This window comes from Podarcis vaucheri (assembly GCF_965113315.1).
Source record: "Podarcis vaucheri genome assembly, chromosome: 3".
In the NCBI taxonomy this organism is placed as follows: domain Eukaryota; kingdom Metazoa; phylum Chordata; class Lepidosauria; order Squamata; family Lacertidae; genus Podarcis; species Podarcis vaucheri.
In genome coordinates, this window is record NC_138761.1 from 7,149,093 (window position 1) to 7,173,376 (window position 24,284).

Sequence of the window (24,284 nt, forward strand, 5' to 3'; positions counted from 1 at the left end):
CATCAAAGGATCATCTAGGATGGTTGCTGCAGAACTGCATGGCTCTTTTCTTCTGATGGGTGTGTGGAGCAGTGGGCTTTAGGGACTGGAAGATGTAGCAGGATTTCTCTCTTGCACTGGCTGTCTAGGGTTGTTGCAAATGGAGGGGCTGCAATACTCACCTAGAGGACAGATTTAAGCACCTGGAGCAGTTTAATGACAAACCTGGATCTGGCTCAAGATCAGGGAGACCCACAAACCAATGACCAGGAGGGAGTAAGTTTCAAGGTTGACCCTTTCAAGCTGCCATGCTCTGTCAGTCCTGAAATGTGCAGATGCTTGAGGTTGGTTTCTGAGCTCCAAAGCAGGTTATCTCTTCCCATCAGATACACTCACCTTTCCCCAGCCACCTTTCACTTGCAGTAGACTACAAGTTGAGCAACAGATTCTGCCCCCTTTGCCATTTACCATCTACATCAGTGGTTCTCAAAGGATTTGGTGTGCCACGCTGGTGTGTCAGGAAAGGATGGCATGTGTGGCTGGCAGATTCAAGGACAATCAAAGAAACATTTAGGCATTTCAGTGTAGTATAGTATCAAAAAAGGCTTTTTTGCAGGTTCTTATGCAGCTTCTTTGTTTCATATTTTTCGGGTGTTCAGTGGCGTAGCGTGGGTTGTCAGCACCCGAGGCAAGGCAAGTAATTTGCGCCCCCTAACCCGTGGATTTGCGCCCCCTAACCTGTGGATTTGCACCCCTGAACCCATGGATTTGCGCCCCCCAACCCTAACCCCCAGATGTTGCACCCGATGCGGCCGGCCCCCCCTGCACCCCACACGCTACGCCACTGGGGGTGTTCAATCATCCTATTATATAGTAGTTGTGCTTTGTGTTATAAATCAAGCGCTCCGAGGAGTCGTTTGCTTTCTTTTTTATTTTAATGATATTTATTAAAATTTCAGAAAAGATAACAAAAAAGAAAAGAAAAAAAGAAAAAAGAAAAAACAAAATACAGAAAAGTAAAAACAGTTAAAAACAAATCAATCTTTCCATGTCTTGTCTTTCATTTACTTGTTTCTCTGACCTCCTCACACCTCCTTTTTTTGTATTCCAGTTCAGTTAGTTAATTCAGCAAATCCTTTCCCTCTTTGTTTTTATCTTAATCCTTTATCTTAATATATTATACCTTTAGATTCTCACCTGTTAACAATCCATTTTTACATACTCCTTTGTAACATTGCTACTAAAACCACTTAACTTCATTCTGACATCATTCTAACATTCATTAATTTTACAGTATTTCTGTAAATAGTCATTAAATTTCTTCCAGTCTTGTTCCACCGACTCTTCTCCCTGGTCTCGGATTCTGCCAGTCATTTCGTTTGCTTTCCTATGTATTTCTTATCAATAAAATAAATTCAGTGTGGCATGAGCAACTTTTATTCTGTTTGGCCTGGAATAGAGGAGACTGAAAGGAGATGTGATAGCCATCTTCAAATATCTCAAGGGCTGTCACATGGAAGAGGGAAGAAGCTTGTTTTCTCCTGCCTTGGAGGGCGGGACTCAAACCAATTGATTCAAGTTACAAGAAAGGAAATTCTGGATAAACCATCTGACAGGTCCAGGGCTGTCTTTACCTAGGGGTGTAAGGGGTGCAGGGCTGAATCCGCCTAAGCTTTTAACTATCTACCTGTTTCAAAATAAGAAATTTTTTTGATCAAGCTAGAAAAACAAAATACATATATACCTAGGTATTATCAATTGCATACATACTGTTTCACTAAAGAACTTTTGACTTTGTGCTCAAAGACGCGTTGTGCCAGCAGCAGCACTTGTCATTCACAATGGCACGTTTTAATTTCATCACTTCCAGTTCAAATTCATTTAGAGAAATCGTTTAAAAAATAATGTTTATTGTCATTAATTGTCGGCATTTTCGTTGACTAACTACTTCGGACTGGCGTTTTCCAGCACGCGATTTTAATTTTCCATTTCCGCAAAACTGTGCCTAGAGCACATGGTATGAATTTCACAAGCTGCATTCCCCCCCCCCCCAATTTAATGATGAATGTTAAGCGAGAAACGCATTTTATGACAAAACTAAGCAAGAAACGCTGGGCAAGTCCATGGGGCAGGAGGTTGCAGGCAGGCAAAGGGCAGTGGCGGGGCGTGGTCGGCCTTGTTCAATGGCGCAGAGGTTTATTTGGGGGCTAAACTAAATTTGGGGGTGCTGGGTGGATCTTTGCACCCCGGTGGGGCATATGCAAAAGATGGCCCTGGTAAGAGCTGTTCAACTGTGGACTTTTCCTCCTTGGAGGTTTCGAAGCACAGTTTGGATGGCCATCTGTCATGGCTGCTTTAGCTGAGATTCCTGTATTGCAGGGGTTGGAGAAGATGAACCATGAGGTCCCTTCCAACTCTGCAATTCTATCATTCTATGATACTAAGCCAACTTGTTTCCCCTGAATAATGTGATCTGCGATTAAATACATGTGGAAACAGGAGTAGTGCATTTCAGCTGAGGGACCTGCTCCTCTTGCTGAGGAGCAGGGGAAGCAGTGCCATTTTTCTGGAAAGGAACAGATGAGGTTCCTTCCTCCACCAGGAATTGCTCCCGGGCAAATGAGCTGGGGCTTCCCCTCTTCAGCCCCCTGTTGTTGTGGTCTCCTCCTCCTCCAGTGGGGGCAGCATTGGTCAGAGGAAGCATGGCAACTGGGCCCAGTGGGTGCAGCCTGACTTGCATCACCAGCATCTCCCCTTCCTCCTCTTCTTCCATGGACTAAAGCTCAGCTGCCTCCCCCCCAAAGACATTTGAATTTGGGTGCTGAGCTCCCACAAGAGCCAGCTGACTGGCGACGGAGCTCAGCAGAAAAAAAGGGAAATCCAAACAGAAACGGGCATAGCTTCTGTAATTCCAGGATGTCCCAGTTGAATCAGAACTGTTGATGGATAAGCAATCTAGTCTTGACATCAGGCATAGTTGACCTGTGACCCTCCGATTGTTGCTGGACTACAATTCCCATCATCCATGAACTGCAATTCCCACAAGCCCTGGTTTATTCTGCGTGGGTTGAAGCCAAAGGGAGAGGGGGAGGAAATTATAAGCAGCATGAGGATGAGCTGAGCGCACTCAAGGTAGCCACCGACACTACCTCCCCGCCGCCTCCAAATACCCCCTTCTCAGTCCATTTCAGCGCCCGCTGCCCCAACCTGGTTTCCTAACATAAATAGCGGTTCCTTCATTGGGAGAGGCGAGGTTACAGGGAAGCAGGCAGAGGGCCTTTTAGGTAGTGGTGACAAAGGCACAAGCGTGGTATTGCTCAAAACCTGGGAGACATGGGCTCATGATAGAAAACGATGTACATTGCCTTGAATTCTTTGGGGAAAGGTGGGATAGAAATGTCTAAACAAATAAATTGAAAGTGGCATGGATATGTGTTCCTATGTGTTGAACTTTAAATTTTCTTTTCTGCTTCTATTTTATTTTATACTTGGCTATGTTATGAATTAATGTATGTAAATTAAAGCTGAAAAGAGAGACCCAGATCAATGACTGAATCTGGGATCTTGATCACTAGGCAGCAATAGCCCTTCCCGACTCTTCAGTCCCACCACCTCCCTGGCACCTCCCTGAGTTCCTTCTTTCATTCTCAAAATCCCAGAAAACACCCTTCAGAAAATTCAGAGTCCTACTCAGAGTACACCCATAGAAATCAATAAACCTGATGTGCATTCAGCAGCATTAAATACCACTCCCAGTGACCTATGGGCACCCACAAGGCAGTGGCTCCTGAATAATCAGCTCCAGTTAGGTCATGGCTCCAGTCTGGGTTGAGTTCAACCTATCCCACCCATGTTCACATAACCAACTTGGCAACGAAACCCAAGCTCTGCCTGGGTGCATGAAAAGCATTGGCTGCAGTTATCTGCTCCTGGGACTCGGGGATGAGAACTTCAGTCAAGAGGAATCTTGGGCAGATATGATGCGCTTCCTCTGGAGGAGGGTCATATTTAGTCATAGATGCTTTTTTAAAAAATGAATAAAATACAATTTTGAATTTGCAGGTTAATATGTGTTTAATTAGATGATCATCTGAACAGACTGATCTTTGTTTCACTGCTTGCTTCACAAATGGATTGATCAGGCCCACTTCCACAAGCAAAGATCCAGAAGAATCAGCGTAGCCATCAGGCGTTCACACTGATGGATGTGGGCTGCTCACTGATGTCACTCAAGGGCACAGCATTGTGCATTGAAGCCACAGTAAGCAGGAAGATTTTGACCAGATGGGCAGTGTTTGGTGAGTTCCTCCTGGCAGAACCCCCCATTTCCTCTTACATTGATTATTGACCTGCATAAAAGAAAGAAGGAAATCTGTAATTGATGGCACTTTCAGGAGCGTGGAGTCAGAGTGCTCACCTTCAGGAGGTGAGGGAGGATCATAGAATTGTAGTGTTGGAAAGACTCAATGGAACATGTAAGGAATCTGTAGCAGAAAGGAAGAGGACATGCAGGCGCAGCCCCAGAAGAGCTCTTAGAGGAACATCAGTGCTGACATCCTCTGACCCAACCTGGATGGGCCACTGGCAGGAAATCAGGATTAAATATGAGCAAACTTTTGCACAAGTGGAACCACCAACTCATGGATATCACTTACTTATACAGCAGCGTGCATTAGGACCACAATAGACGTTTTCAATCTCTCCAAAGGTACAGTTCGCAGTCCTTGGGCCCTGGCAAAATCCTCCCAAGAATGTACAAAATGGAATTTCATCTGTGCAAAAGAGAGGGAATTAAATTGTCATTATTTGAAAGGACTTCTTGTGCAAAACAGAAACATTCGTTGGACGGATGTTTTGTTTTGAGCATTGGGAGAGGACTTTCAAGTATGAGAGCCTGAGGTCCTAGACTAGGAAGTAGGAGACCACCCATCAAATCCCCCTTCATCGTGAGGCTCACTGGGTGGCCTTTGGCCAGTCAATCACTCTCAGCCTAATCTGCCTCGCAGGGATGTTGTGAGGATTAAATTAGGAAGAACCACAGAAGGCACCTTGAGCTCCATGGAGAAAAAGGTGGGATATAAATGCAATGAATGAATGAATGAATGAATGAATGAATGAATAAAAAAATAAATATTCAGAGCCTTCTGTAACAGCAAGTCAGTATTATTATGTCCCATTATTATGTACTGATGGGGAGATCGAGGCTGAGACTGAAAGCGTGGTTTGCCCAAGGCCAGCTGGGGAGCTCATGGTGGAATCTCACCGGTCTACATTGTCAGGCATGGGAAGTCCTGATTTGACGTCAAAGTCCAAGTAGATAAATAGGTACCGCTCCGGCGGGAAGGTAAATGGCGTTTCCGTGCACTGCTCAGATTTCACCAGAAGTGGCTTAGTCTTCCTGGCCACATGACCTGGAAAAACTGTCTGTGGACAAATGAGGGCTCTCTCGGCCTGTAAAGCGAGCTGAGCGCCGCAGCCCCCGAGTCATTCACGACTGGACTTAACTGTCAGGGGTCCTTTACCTTTATTTTTATATAAATATTTATTTACTGCATTTTAATGTATTTTGCAAAAAAAAACCACACACCACAACTCAGTGGATATCACTTACCCCTGCAGCAGGTTCCGTTGTTGCCACAGGAGACCCCTGTAATTTCTCCATAGGTGCAGTTTGTAGTTTCTAGGATTTGGCAAGTTCCTCCTGCTAGTTCACAGTCAAATTGCCCTGTGTAAAAGAGAAAGGAAATAAATTTGTTTAAAGGGGGCAAAAGGGTTACAACTACTTTGTTTCCAAACTAGAACCCTTTGTATTTAATGGGATGACCAACTTTCACAGGCTTCTGCTGCCTCTCAACCTGCTAACTACTATTTCATTGGCCAACATTAGCAAGGGTCAGATCAGTCCTCCTTCTCTGCAAACACTCCAGCTGATTCCAGAACCTTGTAAGGGGGCTGACACTCAGCTGCACCCAGCCACTTGGGTGGCGTATAAATCATAACATTATGATGATGATTATTACTGCTCCTGGGATCTTTTCAGCACAGCCGCCAAGCCTAAATTTTACAGATTGCTAATGGAAGGGGAGAAAAATGAGCAGATAATACACCCACAGACCCACATAATTGGCGACTGAGTCAGACTTCATTCCATTCTACTGAAGTTTCCCCTTTGCTTTTAACATCTGCTAATCAGAAATACAGCTGAGCTTCAGAAATACCTTGACATTTGTGCCCTCTCTGAGAATGGTATTTTCTGGAATCTCCCCAGTAGTGTTGCCAATGTGTCTAGCTCAGCTCACACCCAACGGTGCCGACTATAGTCTTTCTCAGCTACCAGCCAGGTGAGTAGGGGGGTAAGGCCCACCCATTTGCCCAGTGGGCACCATCTCTTCATTGGCAATACTCATGGGATCCTGAGGTGGCAACTGTGGGCATTCTTTAACAAAGAAACTTGCTGGGTTAGGTCTACAATGGAATCCTGCATCAGATTTTTACTCTTCATAGATCCAGGACCTCTGGAATTAGGAAGGACTTGGGGATCATGGACACTAACTTTCCAAACTTTTCCAAGCAATATAAATGACCACCATGGAATTTCCTGGTCGCTAAGGCTGCATCCTGAACATTGCTGCTTTTGCAAAATTCATGTATTCAAATTCAATTTCATTATTAATAGGTTTTTAAATACTTTCCTCCCCACTCCTTTTTAAGCAGCTGGATAGGATAGGAAGCTGCCAAGTCAGACTGTTGTTCCATCAAGTTCATAGCTGTCTACACTGACAGGCAAAAGGTCTTAAGTGTTGCCGACCAGGGAAATACCTGGGACTCATCCTGAGACCTTCTGCATTTGCAGCAGATACTCCCTCCCTGTGCCCTCTTACCTGCAACAACGTAGAAGAAGATGAAGACCAGAGCAAAGCTCAGGTAAAGGAACCTCATGGCTGCAGTTTCTTCTGAGATCTCTACCAAAGGGAAGCACTCTAAGGCACAAGGAGGAGGAGTTTGGATGGAACAAGGAGGTTCTCTCTATTTATAGTGTTGTTGTTCCAAAAAGATGCTGAAACACACATTTGAGCAACTGAGTGGAAAATGCTGCAAACAGGTATTTCTTGCAGCTGCCAGCATCTGAACCCTCCAGGCCATTTTTTCTTAACTCATCCTAGGCAATTTATTCATCTTGCAGATGATCCCAATATTTATCTGCAGAACAATCTTTCTCATCCTGTTCTCCTTCCATATCAATTAACAGATTTCCCGTCATCTCACAAAAGATTCTCACAACTTCATGGCGCCTGGATAGAAAGGAAATGGCATTTCGGGTAACAGCTTGGCCATAGTGCAGGTTGATGCAACCCCTTTTGGTTGGACTGTTCAGTTCGACTGCAGTTGCCATACCTTCCAAGAAAAAAACGTTTCAGTGTGCTTTTCTCCTGGTCTGCACATTTTTAGATGCATTTTGCTTAACATGCTTGATATTGTGATGCATATAGTTTTATGTCCATTGTGCCCATTATATGCTTCCTCTCCCAATACCCACATAAAATAATTACTTTATCCCATCATTCATAAGTTATAAACACAAACAAGAACAACACCCAGAAGGTGAGAGGAGAAACCTATTGGTAGAATCTTTACATCAGCTGTACTCTGCTTTTCAGTCAAAAGGCCCCAGAGTAGCTTACATACAATTTAAGAAACAAATCAAAACATAGCACACAAGCAGAAAAGGACAGGAAAGGAAGACGAAGACGAAAAACAGATCTCCTTACCAATTTCTAGACAATAAGCATTTTGCTTTTCATGCTTGTTTTTGTGTTGCATGTAGTTTTATGTACATTTTATGACCCCATTCTCCCCCAAGCAACCACATAAATTAATGACTTGATCCCATCTTTCCAAAAATATAAACAAGAAGAACAACAAATCTATAAAAAACACCCAGCACCCCAAAAAATGTGTGAAGAAACCTGTTAGTAGAAACATTTTTAAAAATGTTTTGATCAGTTTTACTCTGCTTTTCAGCCAAAAGGTTCCCAGAGGGGCTTATGTACAATTTAAAAACCAAAAAACCAAACATGGCATACAAGTGGAAAAGGACAGGAAGGGAAGAGGAAAACAAAAACCAGAACTCCTTGCCAATTTCTAGACAATCATGGCCCGCTGGCCCAGTTCAGGACCAGGAGGTACCTGATTCAGCTTGGCCTCCAGCAAAAGCAGAAGCCTTGAGCCCTGCTTCCTATCTCTCCCTAAGAGACAGTCTGGTGGAGCGGTCCATTAGGAGCTCCATCTTTCCTGCACTGCTTGCATCAAAGGATCATCTAGGATGGTTACTGCAGAACAGCACGGCTCTTTTCTTCTGATGGGTGTGTGGAGCAGTGGGCTTTAGGGACTGGAAGATGTAGCAGGATTTCTCTCTCGCACTGGCTGTCTAGGGTTGTTGCAAATGGAGAGGCTGCAATACTCACCTAGAGGACGGATTTAAGCACCTGGAGCAGTTTAACGACAAACCTGGATCTGGCTCAAGATCAGGGAGACCCATAAACCAATGACCAGGAGGGAGTAAGTTTCAAGGTTGACCCTTTCAAGCTGCCATGCTATGTCAGTCCTGAAATGTGCAGATGCTTGAGGTTGGTTTCTGAGCTCCAAAGCAGGTTATCTCTTCCCATCAGATACACTCACCTTTCCCTAGCCACCTTTCACTTGCAGTAGACCACAAGGTGAGCAACAGATTCTGCCCCCATTGCCATTTACCATCTACATCAGTGGTTCTCAAAGGATGTGTTGTGTCACACTGGTGTGTCAGGAAAGGATGGCATGTGTGGCTGGCAGATTCAAGGACAATCAAAGAAACATTTAGACATTTCAGTGTAGTATAGTATCAAAAAGGCTCCTTTGCAGGTTCTTATGCAGCTTCTTTGTTTCATATTTTTCGGGTGTTCAGTGGCGTAGCGTGGGTTGTCAGCACCCGAGGCAAGGCAAGTAATTTGCGCCCCCTAACCCGTGGATTTGCGCCCCCTAACCTGTGGATTTGCACCCCTGAACCCATGGATTTGCGCCCCCCAACCCTAACCCCCAGATGTTGCGCCCGATGCGGCCGGCCCCCCCTGCACCCCACACGCTACGCCACTGGGGGTGTTCAATCATCCTATTATATAGTAGTTGTGCTTTGTGTTATAAATCAAGCGCTCCGAGGAGTCGTTTGCTTTCTTTTTTATTTTAATGATATTTATTAAAATTTCAGAAAAGATAACAAAAAAGAAAAGAAAAAAAGAAAAAAGAAAATACAAAATACAGAAAAGTAAAAACAGTTAAAAACAAATCAATCTTTCCATGTCTTGTCTTTCATTTACTTGTTTCTCTGACCTCCTCACACCTCCTTTTTTTGTATTCCAGTTCAGTTAGTTAATTCAGCAAATCCTTTCCCTCTTTGTTTTTATCTTAATCCTTTATCTTAATATATTATACCTTTAGATTCTCACCTGTTAACAATCCATTTTTACATACTCCTTTGTAACATTGCTACTAAAACCACTTAACTTCATTCTGACATCATTCTAACATTCATTAATTTTACAGTATTTCTGTAAATAGTCATTAAATTTCTTCCAGTCTTGTTCCACCGACTCTTCTCCCTGGTCTCGGATTCTGCCAGTCATTTCGTTTGCTTTCCTATGTATTTCTTATCAATAAAATAAATTCAGTGTGGCATGAGCAACTTTTATTCTGTTTGGCCTGGAATAGAGGAGACTGAAAGGAGATGTGATAGCCATCTTCAAATATCTCAAGGGCTGTCACATGGAAGAGGGAAGAAGCTTGTTTTCTCCTGCCTTGGAGGGCGGGACTCAAACCAATTGATTCAAGTTACAAGAAAGGAAATTCTGGATAAACCATCTGACAGGTCCAGGGCTGTCTTTACCTAGGGGTGTAAGGGGTGCAGGGCTGAATCCGCCTAAGCTTTTAACTATCTACCTGTTACAAAATAAGAAATAATTTTGACCAAGCTAGAAAAACAAAATACATATATACCTAGGTATTATCAATTGCATACATACTGTTTCACTAAAGAACTTTTGACTTTGTGCTCAAAGACGCGTCGTGCCAGCAGCAGCACTTGTCATTCACAATGGCGTGTTTTAATTTCATCACTTCCAGTTCAAATTCGTTTAGAGAAATCGTTTAAAAAATAATGTTTATTGTCATTAATTGTCGGCATTTTTGTTGACTAACTACTTCGGACTGGCGTTTTCCAGCACACAATTTTAATTTTCCATTTCCGCAAAATTGTGCCTAGAGCACATGGTATGAATTTCACAAGCTGCATCCCCCCCCCATTTAATGATGAATGGTAAGCGAGAAACGCATTTTACGACAAATGCTAAGCGAGAAACGCTGGGCAAGTCCATGGGGCAGGAGGTTGCAGGCAGGCAAAGGGCAGTGGTGGGGCGTGGTCGGCCTCGTCCAATGGTGTGGAGGTTAATTTGGGGGCTAAACTAAATTTGGGGGTGCTGGGTGGATCTTTGCACCCCGGTGGGGGCATATACAAAAGATGGCCCTGGTAAGAGCTGTTCAACTGTGGACTTTTCCTCCTTGGAGGTTTCGAAGCACAGCCATCTGTCATGGCTGCTTTAGCTGAGATTCCTGTATTGCAGGGGTTGGAGAAGATGAACCATGAGGTCCCTTCCAACTCTGCAATTCTATCATTGTATGATACTAAGCCAACTTGATTCCCCTGAATAATGTGATCTGCGATTAAATACATGTGGAAACAGGAGTAGTGCTTTTCAGCTGAGGGACCTGCTCCTCTTGCTGAGGAGCAGGGGAAGCAGTGCTATTTTTCTGGAAAGGAACAGATGAGGTTCCTTCCTCCACCAGGAATTGCTCTTGCTGGGATACAGCAGATGACGTGGCTTTCCTGCTGGGAAGGTGCAGCCAAGGTGTCCTTTTCTCAGGAACTTTTTCCAGATGTTAAGCAAGAGGAGATGCCATTGCAATCTGTTTTAGCACCTGCTGTTCTTGTACTGAAAGAGTCACAATGCCTGGAAGTCCATCAAGTATATATGCTTCTAGTATCAATTAAACTGTTGCAGTCGACATTATTCAAACCCCATTGCAAATCAGGTTTACTCTCAAGATTTAAGGACTTTCAGCTGTTTGCAATGTGCAAATCAAGCAAAAGCAATTGAAACAGCTCAACACAACAGAGGCTTCAAATGGTCCCCCCCCATTCAACTGAAAATGCCTGAGTTGCCTTTTGCTTCCCTCTTCCCTCCCTGTTATTTCCTCCTTGTGTGCCATTTCTTTTAAAAATGATATTGCACATACACCACTTGGTGAGCCTTTTCCCCTGAAAAACAGGGTATAAATTATATAAACAATTTAATAATAAATAAGGTTTCTACTAACAGGTGTCTTGTCGCATCTTTTGATTTTGTTGTCTAACTAAGAGAATACAGTGGTATCTCAGGTTAAGTACTTAATTCGTTCCGGAGGTCCATTCTTAACCTGAAACTGTTCTTAACCTCAAGCACCACTTTAGCTAATGGGGCCTCCTCCTGCCGCTGCGCCGCGAGAGCACGATTTCTGTTCTCATCCTGAAGGAAAGTTCTTAACCTGAAGCACTATTTCTGGGTTAGCAGAGTCTTTAACCTGAATCATATGTAACCGGAAGTGTATGTAACCCCAGGTACCACTGTAGATACTTGGGCCCCTTTCTCATTTCTGCATTTTTATTTTACATCTGTTGTTCTTGTTTGTGTTTATTTATTATGAATGATGGAACAAAACCACGAATTTATATATATTTTTTGGGGGGGGAATCACAAAATAGGGGAGGAGCTAAGCTCTCACAAGAGCCAGCTGACTGGCGAGGGAGCTCAGGTCAAAAACCGGGATGTCCAATCAGAAACTGGGATAGCTTCTGTAATTCCGGGATGTCCCAGTTGAATCAGAACTCTTGATGGTTAAGCAATCTTGACTTGACATTAGGCATAGTGGATCTGTGACCCTTCGATTGTTGTTGGACTACAATTCCCATCATCCATGAACTGCAATTCCCACAAGCCCTGGTTTATTCTGCGTGGGTTGAAGCCAAAGGGAGAGGGGGAGGAAATTATAAGCAGCATGAGTATGAGCTGAGCCCACTCAAGGTAGCCACCAACACTACCTCCCCCCCACAAAAAGATACTCTTTCCTCAGTCGATTTCAGCGCCCCCTGCCCCAACCTGGTTTCCTAACATTGTTTCTCCTTTTCACTGCTGATTTCTTTCTCCTCCCTGGAGTCTTCCTAACCAATCAATGATCCCATTGTGGAAGTATACCTGAAGGAGCATATCTACCCTCATCATTGAGCCCGGAAACGGAGGTCCAGCTCAAAGGACCTTCTGGCATTTCCTTCATTGAGAGAGGCGAGGTTACAGGGAAGCAGGCAGAGGGCCTTTTAGGTAGTGGTGACTAAGGAACTAAGGGCAACGGCACCAGCGTGGTATTAGTCTAAGACCTGGGAAACATGGGCTCACAGGAGTAAACGATGTACATCGCCTTGAGTTCCTTGAGGAAAGTTGGGAGAGAAATGTGTAAACAAACAAATTGAAAGTGGCATGGATCTGTGTTCATGTATGTTGTGGACCTTTAGATATCCTTTTCTTCTTGTATTTTATTTTAATTGGCATCTGCAATTATACTTGGCTATGTTATGAATTAATGTATGTAAATTAAAGTTGAAAAGAAAGACCCAGATCAATGACTGAATCTGGGATCTTGATCACTAGGCAGCAATAGCCCTTCCCGACTCTTTAGTCTACACTCTCTCCCTGGCACCTCTCTGAGTTCCTTCTTTCCTTCTCAAAATTCCAGAAAATTCCGAGTCCTACTCAGAGTACACCCATAGAAATCAATAAACCTGATGTGCATTTAGCAGCATTAAATACCACTCTCAGTGACCTATGGGCACCCATAAGGCAGTGGCTCCTGAATAATCAGCTCCATTTAGGTCATGGCTCCAGTCTGGGTTGAGTTCAGCCTATCCCACCCGTGTTCACATAACCATCTGGGCAGCGAAACCCAAGCTCTGCCTGGGTGCATGAAAAGCATAGGCTGCAGTTATCTGCTCCTGGGACTCGGGGATGAGAACTTCAGTCAAGAGGAATTTGGGGCAGATATTATGCACTTCCACCAGAGGAGGGTCATATTTAGTCATAGATCCTTTTTCAAAAAATGAAAAAAATACAATTTTGAATTTGCAGGTTAATATGCGTTTAATTAGATGATCATCTGAACAGACTGATCTTTGTTTCATTGCTTGCTTCACAAATGGATTGATCAGGACCACTTCCACAAGCAAAGATCCAGACGAATCAGCATAGCAATCAGGCTTTCACACCTATGGATGTGGGCTGCTCACTGATGTCATTGATGGCAACAGCATTGTGCATTGAAGCCACAGGAAGCTGGAAGAGTTAGACCAGACGGGCAGCATTTGATGATTCCCTCCTGGCAGAACCCTCCATTTCCTCATACACTGATGATTATCCTGAATAAAAGAAAGAAGGAAATCTGTAATCGATCGCACTTTCATGAGCTTGGAGTCGGATTGCTCACCTTCAGGAGATGAGGGAGGATCATAGAATTGTAGTGTTGGAAGGACTCAATGGAACATTTAAGGACTCTGTAGCAGAAAGGAAGAGGACATGCAGGCCCAGCCCCAGAAGAGCTCTCAGAGGAACATCAGTGCTGACATCCTCTGACCCATCCTGGATGGGCCACTGGCAGCCGCTGACTTTGAGGACTCAACCACACGAAAACGCAGGGAGACCTGAGGATCCCACACTCCAATGCTGTAGGAGGTGATGGCAAAGGCTGGACCCTCAAATTGACACAGCATCTTGCAGGAAAGGTGGTGCTAACTATTATTTTATCTTTTATTCTGATATTTATATTGCACCTTTCTTCCAAGGAACTCAATGGCACATATAATTCTCTCATCTCCATTTTATCTTCACAACCACCCTGTTAAGTAGATTAGGCTGAGTTGCAGTGACTGACCCAAGGTGAGCTTCTTGGCCACGTGGGGACTAGAACCCTGATCTGCCAGGTCCTCCTCCAGCACTCTAACTCCTACACCACACTGTTTTTCTATTCGGCTGCTGCTGCTACAACATAACCCCCCAATTCAGCTTGTTCCATGATGGAGCAGCTTTAGAGCTGTATTCCTCAGAGGGCAGCCTGCACCTTGTCTCCTTTTGCCCCAATTTTCCCTAGACTTACTATAGCACAGAACCCAACAGACTCCTTGTTGTGGACAGCAAGATGGTCAGTGATTTAGATGGACAGGCATGGAGAGGAAAGTCTTAATTTGACTGAAGCGCTGGTCAATCACACGATTTTTTGACAGAATGGGTGTATTTAGAGGGACCTTAAGAGGGTCCTTATTTATCTACTGTATTTTGATCTCTTTTGCAAAAAATAAACAACAAAAACAAAGTAACAGTTCACCGGGAGTTACAGGCAGCAATTTGTAAAAAAGAAGAGAAAACAGCCCCTGCTCTTAAATTTATAATCAGAAAAGGCATGCAACAAAAATTGCTTTTCAATTTTTTGTCCTTATAGTTCTGTGATTTTATCTTTTGTGTTTATCTCGTTGTCAGGGTTACTTCCAGATCCTAGCTCACAGAGGATCACGCTAGCCAGCGATGGTTAAATAAAAGTCTTTATTGAGTTACAGTCTCCATTCTCGAGCTGCTGCGTGCAACCCTACGTCTTATGCTTAGATCAGCGAAGCTCCGTCTGAGTCTCCGCCCCTTGCGCACCAACTTAATATCCTAGCCCTGCTCCACCTTTTCCGCCTGACAGTTCTCCTCTGGGTCCCTCTGCCCCCCTGGGTCTCTTCCTTCCGGGATTCTTCTGACGCTGACCCCCCTGACTCTCCTGTCTCCTTGCGCCGGGCTTTAGGACCTGGCTCCCTTTCCGGGCTGCCAACTGCGCCACCTTCCTGTGCATTTGAACTTGGCGCGCGCGCCCAACCTTCCACTTTCCGTCTAACCGTCACTTCGCTCCCCGATGAAGGTGTGGCCACTCCTGACTCGTGCCCTCCCTCCTGTTGCGAGCTGCCAGCGCTTGATCCCTGGCGCTCTTCCTCTTTCCTACTCTCTGGCGGTGACGCTGGTCCCGATTTCCAACTGCTCCCCTCTGAGTCCCCTCTGGCTCTATCTTCCTGGGGTGTCCCCCTAGTCTCCCCCCTTGCCCTGGCCACCGGTGCTCCTTTTTGTGAATCTTCTGATTCACTGGAAAGACTCGGAGATCTCGGGTCGTCGTCATCACTCATCCTTTCTTCTGCCTCCTCCCCCTCGCTCTCTGTTTCCTCCCTTGCCCTCGCCTCTGCTCCTGAACCCCTGACACTCGTGAACCACCCTGGAATCTTTTGATGAAGGGTCGTAAATAAGTGAAATAAATAACATAATTAAAAAATAGTTTAATATGAATAGTTCTATATGAAATGATTAGAGATATCTGTTCCCAAGTCTCCTTTGGGAAGAAGAGCAGGATAAAAATTGAAGTAATAAATAAAACGTCCTAAATAAAAATTAGTTTGTGTGGTTTTTTAGAAAAGAAAAGAAGATTTGGAGAAGAAAATAATCCTACTAAAAAGTGATTTATTAGCAGAAAGTTCAGTGAGTGAACAGGTGGATGGAGAGCCAAAAATGATCTGGAAATCAACTACTCCAACCCTTGTTCAATGCAGGATCTTCAATAACAAGATCCCTCACAGATTGTCCCTCAAAACCTGCTTCTCTGTCATTTCCACCCCTTTGGTTCTAGTCCTGCCCTCTGGAACAACTTCCACATGGCAGCCGTGCAAATATTTAGAGTCTGCAATCATGTCTCTCCCTCAAATTAACCTTCTCTTCTCCAGGCTAAACATGCTGAGCTCCTCCAATGTTCTTCAAAACAAACAGCTTTCAAATCTTGTACCCTTCCAGTCAGTTGACTTAGGAGACAGTCAAATCAGTCGTTTTCCTTTTTAAAACGTGGGTTCAGAACTGGCCATAGGCTAGAATAGATCTATTAAATTATTTCTCATCTCCAGCCTCAGATTGCAGTTGCTTTTCAATTCATTTCTCCAGTATTTCTAAAAGGCAGAATTAACTACAGTGGTACCTTGGGTTACATATGCTTCAGGTTCCATATGCTTCAGGTTACAGACTCCGCTAACCCAGAAATAGTTCCTCAGCTTAAAAACTTTGCTTCAGGATGAGAACAGAAATCATACTCCGGCTGCGCGATAGCAGTGGGAGGCCCCATTAGCTAAAGTGGTGCTTCAGGTTAAGAACAGTTTCTGGTTAAAAACGGACCTCTGGAACGAATTAAGTATTTAACCTGAGGTACCACTGTTTCACCATTGTGTGTATCTGAAGAAGTGTGCATGCACATGAAAGCTCATACCATTAACAAACTTAGTTGGTCTCTAACGTGCTACTGGAATGATTTTATTAATTTTCTTTTGACTACGGCAGACCAACACAGCTACCTATCTGTAACTATCAACATTGTTGGCATTCAAGAATTCCTCCCCTGGTTCAGGTCCTTAGGGACCATCAGGTTTCCAGCTCCGGTTCTACTACTGGATATTGTGATGTATTTTGGTACTTCAGGTGAGGAATGGTGAGTGCAGAATGAAGTGGGACTCTTTGTTGCCAAATCACATATGCGTTCTTGCAGCAGCAGCAGACGGCTGGCTCATCCTCATTTACTGAGGGTTGTCTTAACATTTTGGAAAATTAGATCAGAGCTGCCAGTTTTTACTGCCCATGGGAAGTGCAGCCTGCACAGTTTGTACCCATATGAACATCTGTGGGATCAAAATTCCCTGTGCACAGAGGAAAACCTTGAGGCTCTAATGCTTAAAAGAAGATGCAGAACCTAGAAGTGCTGCATCAAAACTGAATCCAAATTTAGACATCTAAAAATAGGGTTAATATGTCCTGATTTATAAAGTGATTGACCACTATTTCCTTTAGCACAAACAAAGCCCTGCTTCTGCTTCCTCCAGTGAAGATGCAGAGTGTAGATCAGGAAATCAGGATTAAAAATGAGCAAACATTCACACGTGAGTGGGACCAACTCATGGGTATCACTTACTCCTGCAGCAGCGTTCATTAGAACCACAGGAGGCGTTTGTAATCTCTCCAAAGGTACAGTTCGCAGTCCTTGGGGCCTGGCAAAAACCTCCCGAGAATCTACACAATGGGGGTCCATCTGTGCAAAAGAGAGGGAAGTTGATTTTCATGATTTGAGAGAACTCCTTGTGCAATAGAGAAACGTTAATTTGACGGGTGTTTTGTTTTGAGCATTGGAAGAGCACTTCCAAGTATGAGAGCCTGAGGTCCTGGACTAGGAAATGGGAGACCAGCCTTCAAGTCCAGCCTCATCATGAGGCTTACAGAGTGGCCTTGGGACAGTCACTCAATCTCAGCCTAATCTCCCTTGCAAGGTTGTTGTGAGAATTAAATTAGGAAGAACCACAGAAGCCACTTTGAGCTCCACGGGGGAAAAGGTGGGACATAAATGCAACAAACAAACAAGCAAATATTCAAAGCCCTTCTGTAACAGCAAGTCAGTATTACAATGTCCCATAATGCCGATGGGGAGATTGAGGCTGATAGTGAAAGTGTGGTTATCCATAGGCCAGCTGGTGAGCTCATGGTGGAGTCTCACAGACTTGGATTGTCAGGCATGGGAAGTCCTGATTTCACTGATGCTCCAGTCAACATTATTTTTGTACTTCAGGTGAGTTCTGGTGAGTGCAGAATGAAGTGGGAATCTTTGTTGCTTAAAAGAAGACGCAGAACCTAGAAGTGCTGCATCAAGACTGAATCCAACTTTTTACTTCTAAAAATAGAATTAATATGCCCTGAGCATATTACCAGCTACTCTGATACAGAAACTGATCAGTGATTATTTCCTTTAGCACAAACATAGCCCTGCTTCCTCCATTGAAGATGCAGAGTGTAGATCAGGAAATCAGGATGAAAAATGAGCAAACATTCACATGTGAGTGGGACCAATCCTGGGTATCACTTACTCCTACAGCAGCGTGCATTAGGGCCACAGGAGACGGTTCTAATCGCTCCAAAAGTACAGTTCACAGTCCTTGGGGCCTGGCAAACTCCTCCCAAGACTGTACAGAATGTAGGTTCATCTGTGCAAAAGAGAGGGAAGTAGATTTTCATTATTTGAGAGAACTCCTTGTGCAAAACATAAACATTCATTTGACTGATATTTTGTTTTGAGTATTGGAATAGCACTTCCAAATATGGGAGCCTAAGGTCCTGGACCAGGAAATGGGAGACCAGCCTTCAAATCCAGCCTCATCATAAGTTCACAGAGTGGCCTTGGGCCTCTCAGGGTTGTTGTGAGGATTAAATTAGGAAGAACCACAGAAGGCAACTTGAGCTCCATGGAGAAAAAGGTGGGATATAAATGCAAGGAGTAAATAAATATTCAAAGCCTTCTGTAACAGCAAGTCAGTATTATTATGTCCCATAATACTGATGGAGAGATCGAGGCTCAGAGTGAAAGCGTGGTTTGCTAAAAAGCCAGCTGTAGAGTTCATGGTGGAATCTCACTGGACTACATTGTCAGGCATGGGAAGTCCTGATTTGACTGATGCTCCGGTCAACATCATCAATTTTACATAGTATGGTCGAGTTTGGAGGGACCTCATTCATTCATTCATTCATTTCCTGCGTCTTTTTCTCTATTGCAAAAACAAAACAAAAACAAGTTTTCAGTGGTTTAAATTTCAACTGCCTTGGGAGACACTCAAATCAGTAGTTTGCCTTCTTAAAATCTGGGTTCAGAACTGCCCACAGACAAGAATGGATCTATGAAATTATTTCTCATCTCCATCCTCAGATTGCAGTTGCTGGAGATGAGAAAACTATTTATTTCTCAAAGATTTCTAAAATACAGAAATTTCTATCACCACCTTGGCCTTCCTAGTATTCCTTGGTGATGGATGCACCCCTGGTTCAGGTCCTTTGGGACCATAAGGTTTCTAGCTCCTATTCTGCTGTATTTTATGGTGTATTCTTCCACTTCAGGTGAGGTCTGGTGAGGATTAAGTGGTACTCTTTGTGACCAAATCACACTTGCGTTCTTTCAGCAGCAGCAGACAACTGACTCATCTTCACTTACTGAGCACTATCTTAAAATTTTGGAGTTAGATCAGAACTGCCAGTTTTCATGGCCATAGCAAGTGCAGCCTGCACAGTTTGCATCCATATGAACACCGGCAGTATCAAAATTCCCTGTGGACAGATGAAAACCTTGAGGCCCTAATTCTTAAAAGAAGATGCAGAACCTAGAGGTGCTGCATCAGAACTGAATCTAACTTTGTGCTTCTAAATATAGAGTTAATATGCCCTTTGTGTATCATCAGCTACTCTGATCCATAAACTGATCCGTGACTATTTCCTAGCACAAGGAAAGCCCTGCTTCTGCTTCCTCCTGTGAAACAAGAAACAGGAAATCAGGATTGAAAATGAACAAACGTTCGCAAGTGAGTGGGACCACCAACTCATGGGTATCACTTACTCCTACAGCAGCGTGCATTAGGGCCACAGAAGACCAATGTATTCTCTCCAAAGGGACAGTTCACAGTCCTTGGGGCCTGGCAATATCCTCCCAAGACTCTACACAATGGAGAAGAACCTGTGCAAAAGAGAGGGGAGTAAATTGTCATTATTTGAGAGGACTTCGTGTACAAAACAGAAACATTAATTTCATGGGCATTTTGTTTTGAGCATTGGAAGAGCACTTTCAAGGTGGTAGCCTGAGTTCCTAGACAAGGAAATGGGAGACCAGCCTTCAAATCTAGCCTCATCATGTGGCTCCCTGGGTGGTCTTGGGCCAGTCACTCACTCTGCCTCGCAGGGATGTTGTGAGGATTAAATTAGAAAGAGCCATAGAAGCCACCTTGACCTCCATGGAGAAAAAGGTGGGATATAAATGCAATGAGTAAATAAATATTGAAAGCCTACTGTAACAGCAAGTCAGTATTATTATGTATTATTATGTCCCATAATACCGATGGGGAGATCGAGGCTGAGAGTGAAAGCGTGGTTAACCTGAGGCCAGCTGCTGACCTCATGGTGGAGTTTTACAGATTTGGATTGTCAGGCATGGGAAGTCCTGATTTGACTGATGCTCCGGTCAACATCATCAATGTTACATAGAATGGTTGATTTGGGGGGCATCTTACCGGTCGCTACGGGCTTGCCATCCGGAAGGTTGTCATTCGAATCCCCACGATGGGTTGAGTTCCCCTTGCTCGGTCCCAGCTCCTGCCCACCTAGCAGTTTGGAAGCATGTCAAAGTGCAAGTAGATAAATAGGTACTGCTGCAGCAGGAAGGTAACCAGCGTTTCCGTGTGCTACTCTGGTTTTGCCAGAAGCAGCTTAGTCATGCTGGCCACATGACCTGGAAAAACTGTCTGCAGACAGACAAGGGCTCCCTCAGCCAGTAAAGTGAGCTGAACACCAACCCCAGACTTTTTCACGACTGGACTTAACTGTCAGGGGTCCTTTACCTTTACCTTTTTGTTTATATATATATATATTTACTGCATATTTATCTCTTTTGCAAAAAGAACTCAATGTAAATCACTTATCCCTGCAGCAGGTTCCGTTGCTGCCACAGGAGACCCCTGTAATTTCTCCATTGACACAGTTTGTAGCTGCTGGGAATTGGCAAGTTCCTCCTAAAAGTTCACAGCCAAGTTGCCTTGTGTAAAAAAGATGGGAAATAAATTTGTTTGAAGGGGGCAAAATGGTTGCCAACTACTTTTTTGCCAAACTAGAACCCTGCGTATTTAATGGGATGACCAACTTTTAAAGGCTTCTGCTGCCTCGCAACCTGCTAACTACTATTTCATTGGCCAACATTAGCAAGGGTCAGATTGGTCCTCCTTCTCTGCAAAGCGTGTTTTCATTAAAGGAGAGCACGTGTTGTGGATGGGGCCGAGCAAAGCACCCCATGGTTGCCAGGCAGGATAGATTGAAGGGGCTTGGATCGGATTGGTGGTTGGTGTTACTGGGGTAAATTTGATGTTGCCAATTTAGGGGTGGGAACAGAGGTTATTTAAACAAGGCTCACAGCATGTTCCTTTCTCTTTCGCTGTGGGCACCAGATCACCCACCCGCCCTGCCTTGATTGGGCTTGTGCTTAGACTTTGCTATGCCTGTCATGGGGTCATCCGCATTGGTGCGGGGGCCTGGTAGGATTTTTTCCTTTTGGCTGATTAGTGTGTGCCAATTGGTTTTTGCCTACTGCGTAGCAAATCGTCACAACTTGTAAGGTTGGTGGTTAGGCATTGGTTCAAATTGGTTGGTGGAGGGGTATGGATTGGCTGTGCCTGCCCCTCCAATGCTGCTGCTGCATGGGAATGCCGTTAAAGGAATTCAGGGGCTTACCATCCTCTCGTCCAAACCCCTGGAATCGGGTGCGGGCCGCGTAAGCTCCTGGGAGCATGCGGGGAGAAGCTGAGGGTCTGTGTCGCAGCTCCAGTTATCCCTGATCTTGTTCCTCCACACTGGCTCTCGCTTGAATCCGGGAGTCAGTGCTGTCCCCCAAGGCGGGGGGGGGGGGACAGCTAGTCATAACCAATGCCTAAGCAACCACTCACAATTTGTATTTTAATAAAGTTGTGGCCAAAAACCTTAAACAAAAAATTATGTGTGATGTGTGAGTTATTGGGGTAGGGGTGTTTTGGGGACCTCAGCACGCAAGCACTCCAGCTGATTTCTGGACCTTGTAAGGGGGCTGACACTCAGCTGCACCCAGACAGTTGGGTGGGGTATGAATAATAAAACTGTGTTTATTATTATTACTGCTCCTGGGATCTTTTCAGCACAGCTGAAACCTAAATTTTACAGGTTGCTAATGGAAGGGGAGAAAAAATAGCAGATAATGCACCCTGAGATCGAGGCTCAGAATGAAAGCGTGGTTTGCTAAAAAGCCAGCTGTGGAGTTCATGGTGGAATCTCACTGGACTACATTGTCAGGCATGGGAAGTCCTGATTTGACTGATGCTCCGGTCAACATCATCAATTTTACATAGTATGGTCGAGTTTGGCGGGACCTCATTCATTCATTCATTCATTCATTTCCTGCGTCTTTTTCTCTATTGCAAAAACAAAACAAAAACAAGTTTTCGGAGGTTTAAATTTCAACTGCCTTGGGAGACACTCAAATCAGTAGTTTGCCTTCTTAAAATCTGGGTTCAGAACTGCCCACAGACAAGAATGGATCTATGAAATTATTTCTCATCTCCATCCTCAGATTGCAGTTGCTGGAGATGAGAAAACTACCGTATTTTTCGCCCCATAAGACGCACTTTTTCCCCTCCAAAAATGAAGGGGAAATCGGGGTGCGTCTTATGGGGTGAATGCCTGCAAGCCTCTTGCGCCCGGCAGGAGGTCCCACCGGGTGCGCGAGGCTTGGGGCGGCAGCCTGTCGCCCGAAGCACGGGGAGCCCTCTGGAGGGCTCCCCCTGCTTTGTGCGAGTGTCTGCAAGCCTCGCGCACCCGGTAGGAGGTCCCACCGGGTGCGCGAGGCTTGGGGCGGCAGCGGACTGCTTGCGCGCACCTAGAAGCTTGGGGCGCGCTGAGCTCAGCACGCCCCAAGCTTCTAGGTGCACGCAAGCAGTCCGCTGCCGTCCCAAGCCTCGCGCACCCGGCGGGACCTCCTGCCCGGTGCGGGAGGCTTGGGGCGGCAGCGGACTGCTTGCCGGCATGCAGAAGCTTGGGGCTCGCTGAGCTCAGCACGCCCCAAGCTTCTAGGTGCGTGCAAGCAGTCCGCTGCCGCCCCAAGCCTCGCGCACCCGGCGGGACCTCCTGCCGGGTGCGCGAGGCTTGGGGCGGCAGTGGACTGCTTGCCGGCACGCAGAAGCTTGGGGCGCGCTGACCTCAGCTTGCCCCAAGCTTCTGGATTAGTGCAGGGGTCCGCTAGCCCTGGGAGAGGCGCCCGGCTCTCCCACGCTAGCGGAGACCTTGCCGGCACGCCGAAGCTTGGGGCGCGCTGAGCTCCGCACGCCCCAAGCTCCTGGTGTAGCGCAGCGCACCTGGGGGAGAAATAAATTTTTTTCCCTTTATTTCCCCCCCCTAAAATCTAGGTGCGTCTTATGGGCCGGTGCGTCTTATGGGGCGAAAAATACGGTATTTATTTCTCAAAGATTTCTAAAATACAGAAATTTCTATCACCATCTTGGCCTTCCTAGTATTCCTTGGTGATGGATGCACCCCTGGTTCAGGTCCTTTGGGACCATAAGGTTTCTAGCTCCTATTCTGCTGTATTTTATGGTGTATTCTTCCACTTCAGGTGAGGTCTGGTGAGGATTAAGTGGTACTCTTTGTGACCAAATCACACTTGCGTTCTTTCAGCAGCAGCAGACAACTGACTCATCTTCACTTACTGAGCACTATCTTAAAATTTTGGAGAGTTAGATCAGAACTGCCAGTTTTCATGGCCATAGCAAGTGCAGCCTGCACAGTTTGCATCCATATGAACACCGGCAGTATCAAAATTCCCTGTGGACAGATGAAAACCTTGAGGCCCTAATTCTTAAAAGAAGATGCAGAACCTAGAGGTGCTGCATCAGAACTGAATCTAACTTTGTGCTTCTAAATATAGAGTTAATATGCCCTGTGTGTATCATCAGCTACTCTGATCCATAAACTGATCCGTGACTATTTCCTAGCACAAGGAAAGCCCTGCTTCTGCTTCCTCCTGTGAAACAAGAAACAGGAAATCAGGATTGAAAATGAATGAACTTTCGCAAGTGAGTGGGACCACCAACTCATGGGTATCACTTACTCCTACAGCAGCGTGCATTAGGGCCACAGAAGACCAATGTATTCTCTCCAAAGGGACAGTTCACAGTCCTTGGGGCCTGGCAATATCCTCCCAAGACTCTACACAATGGAGAAGAACCTGTGCAAAAGAGAGGGGAGTAAATTGTCATTATTTGAGAGGACTTCGTGTACAAAACAGAAACATTAATTTCATGGGCATTTTGTTTTGAGCATTGGAAGAGCACTTTCAAGGTGGTAGCCTGAGTTCCTAGACAAGGAAATGGGAGACCAGCCTTCAAATCTAGCCTCATCATGTGGCTCCCTGGGTGGTCTTGGGCCAGTCACTCACTCTGCCTCTCTGGGACGTCGTGAGGATTAAATTAGGAAGGTCCACAGAAGGCATCTTGAACTCCGTGGAGAAAAAGGTGGGATATAAATGCAATGAGTAAATAAATATTG

At 45.0% G+C, this 24,284-nt stretch overlaps 1 protein-coding gene across 1 annotated transcript in view; it reads right to left on the minus strand.

The window, feature by feature from the left end:
- The window catches only part of LOC309529566 (uncharacterized protein), a 123,630-nt gene that overhangs the window by 51,467 nt on the left and 47,879 nt on the right, over positions 1 to 24,284 (minus strand). Inside the window, exons 3-7 of the mRNA XM_082217924.1 lie at positions 23,848 to 23,964; positions 19,570 to 19,686; positions 18,056 to 18,172; positions 17,113 to 17,229; positions 4,635 to 4,751 (exon numbers count right to left, since the gene is read on the minus strand). Of these exons, the coding sequence (XP_082074050.1) occupies positions 4,635 to 4,751; positions 17,113 to 17,229; positions 18,056 to 18,172; positions 19,570 to 19,686; positions 23,848 to 23,964 (585 nt within the window). The remainder of the gene's footprint in view (positions 1 to 4,634; positions 4,752 to 17,112; positions 17,230 to 18,055; positions 18,173 to 19,569; positions 19,687 to 23,847; positions 23,965 to 24,284) is intronic.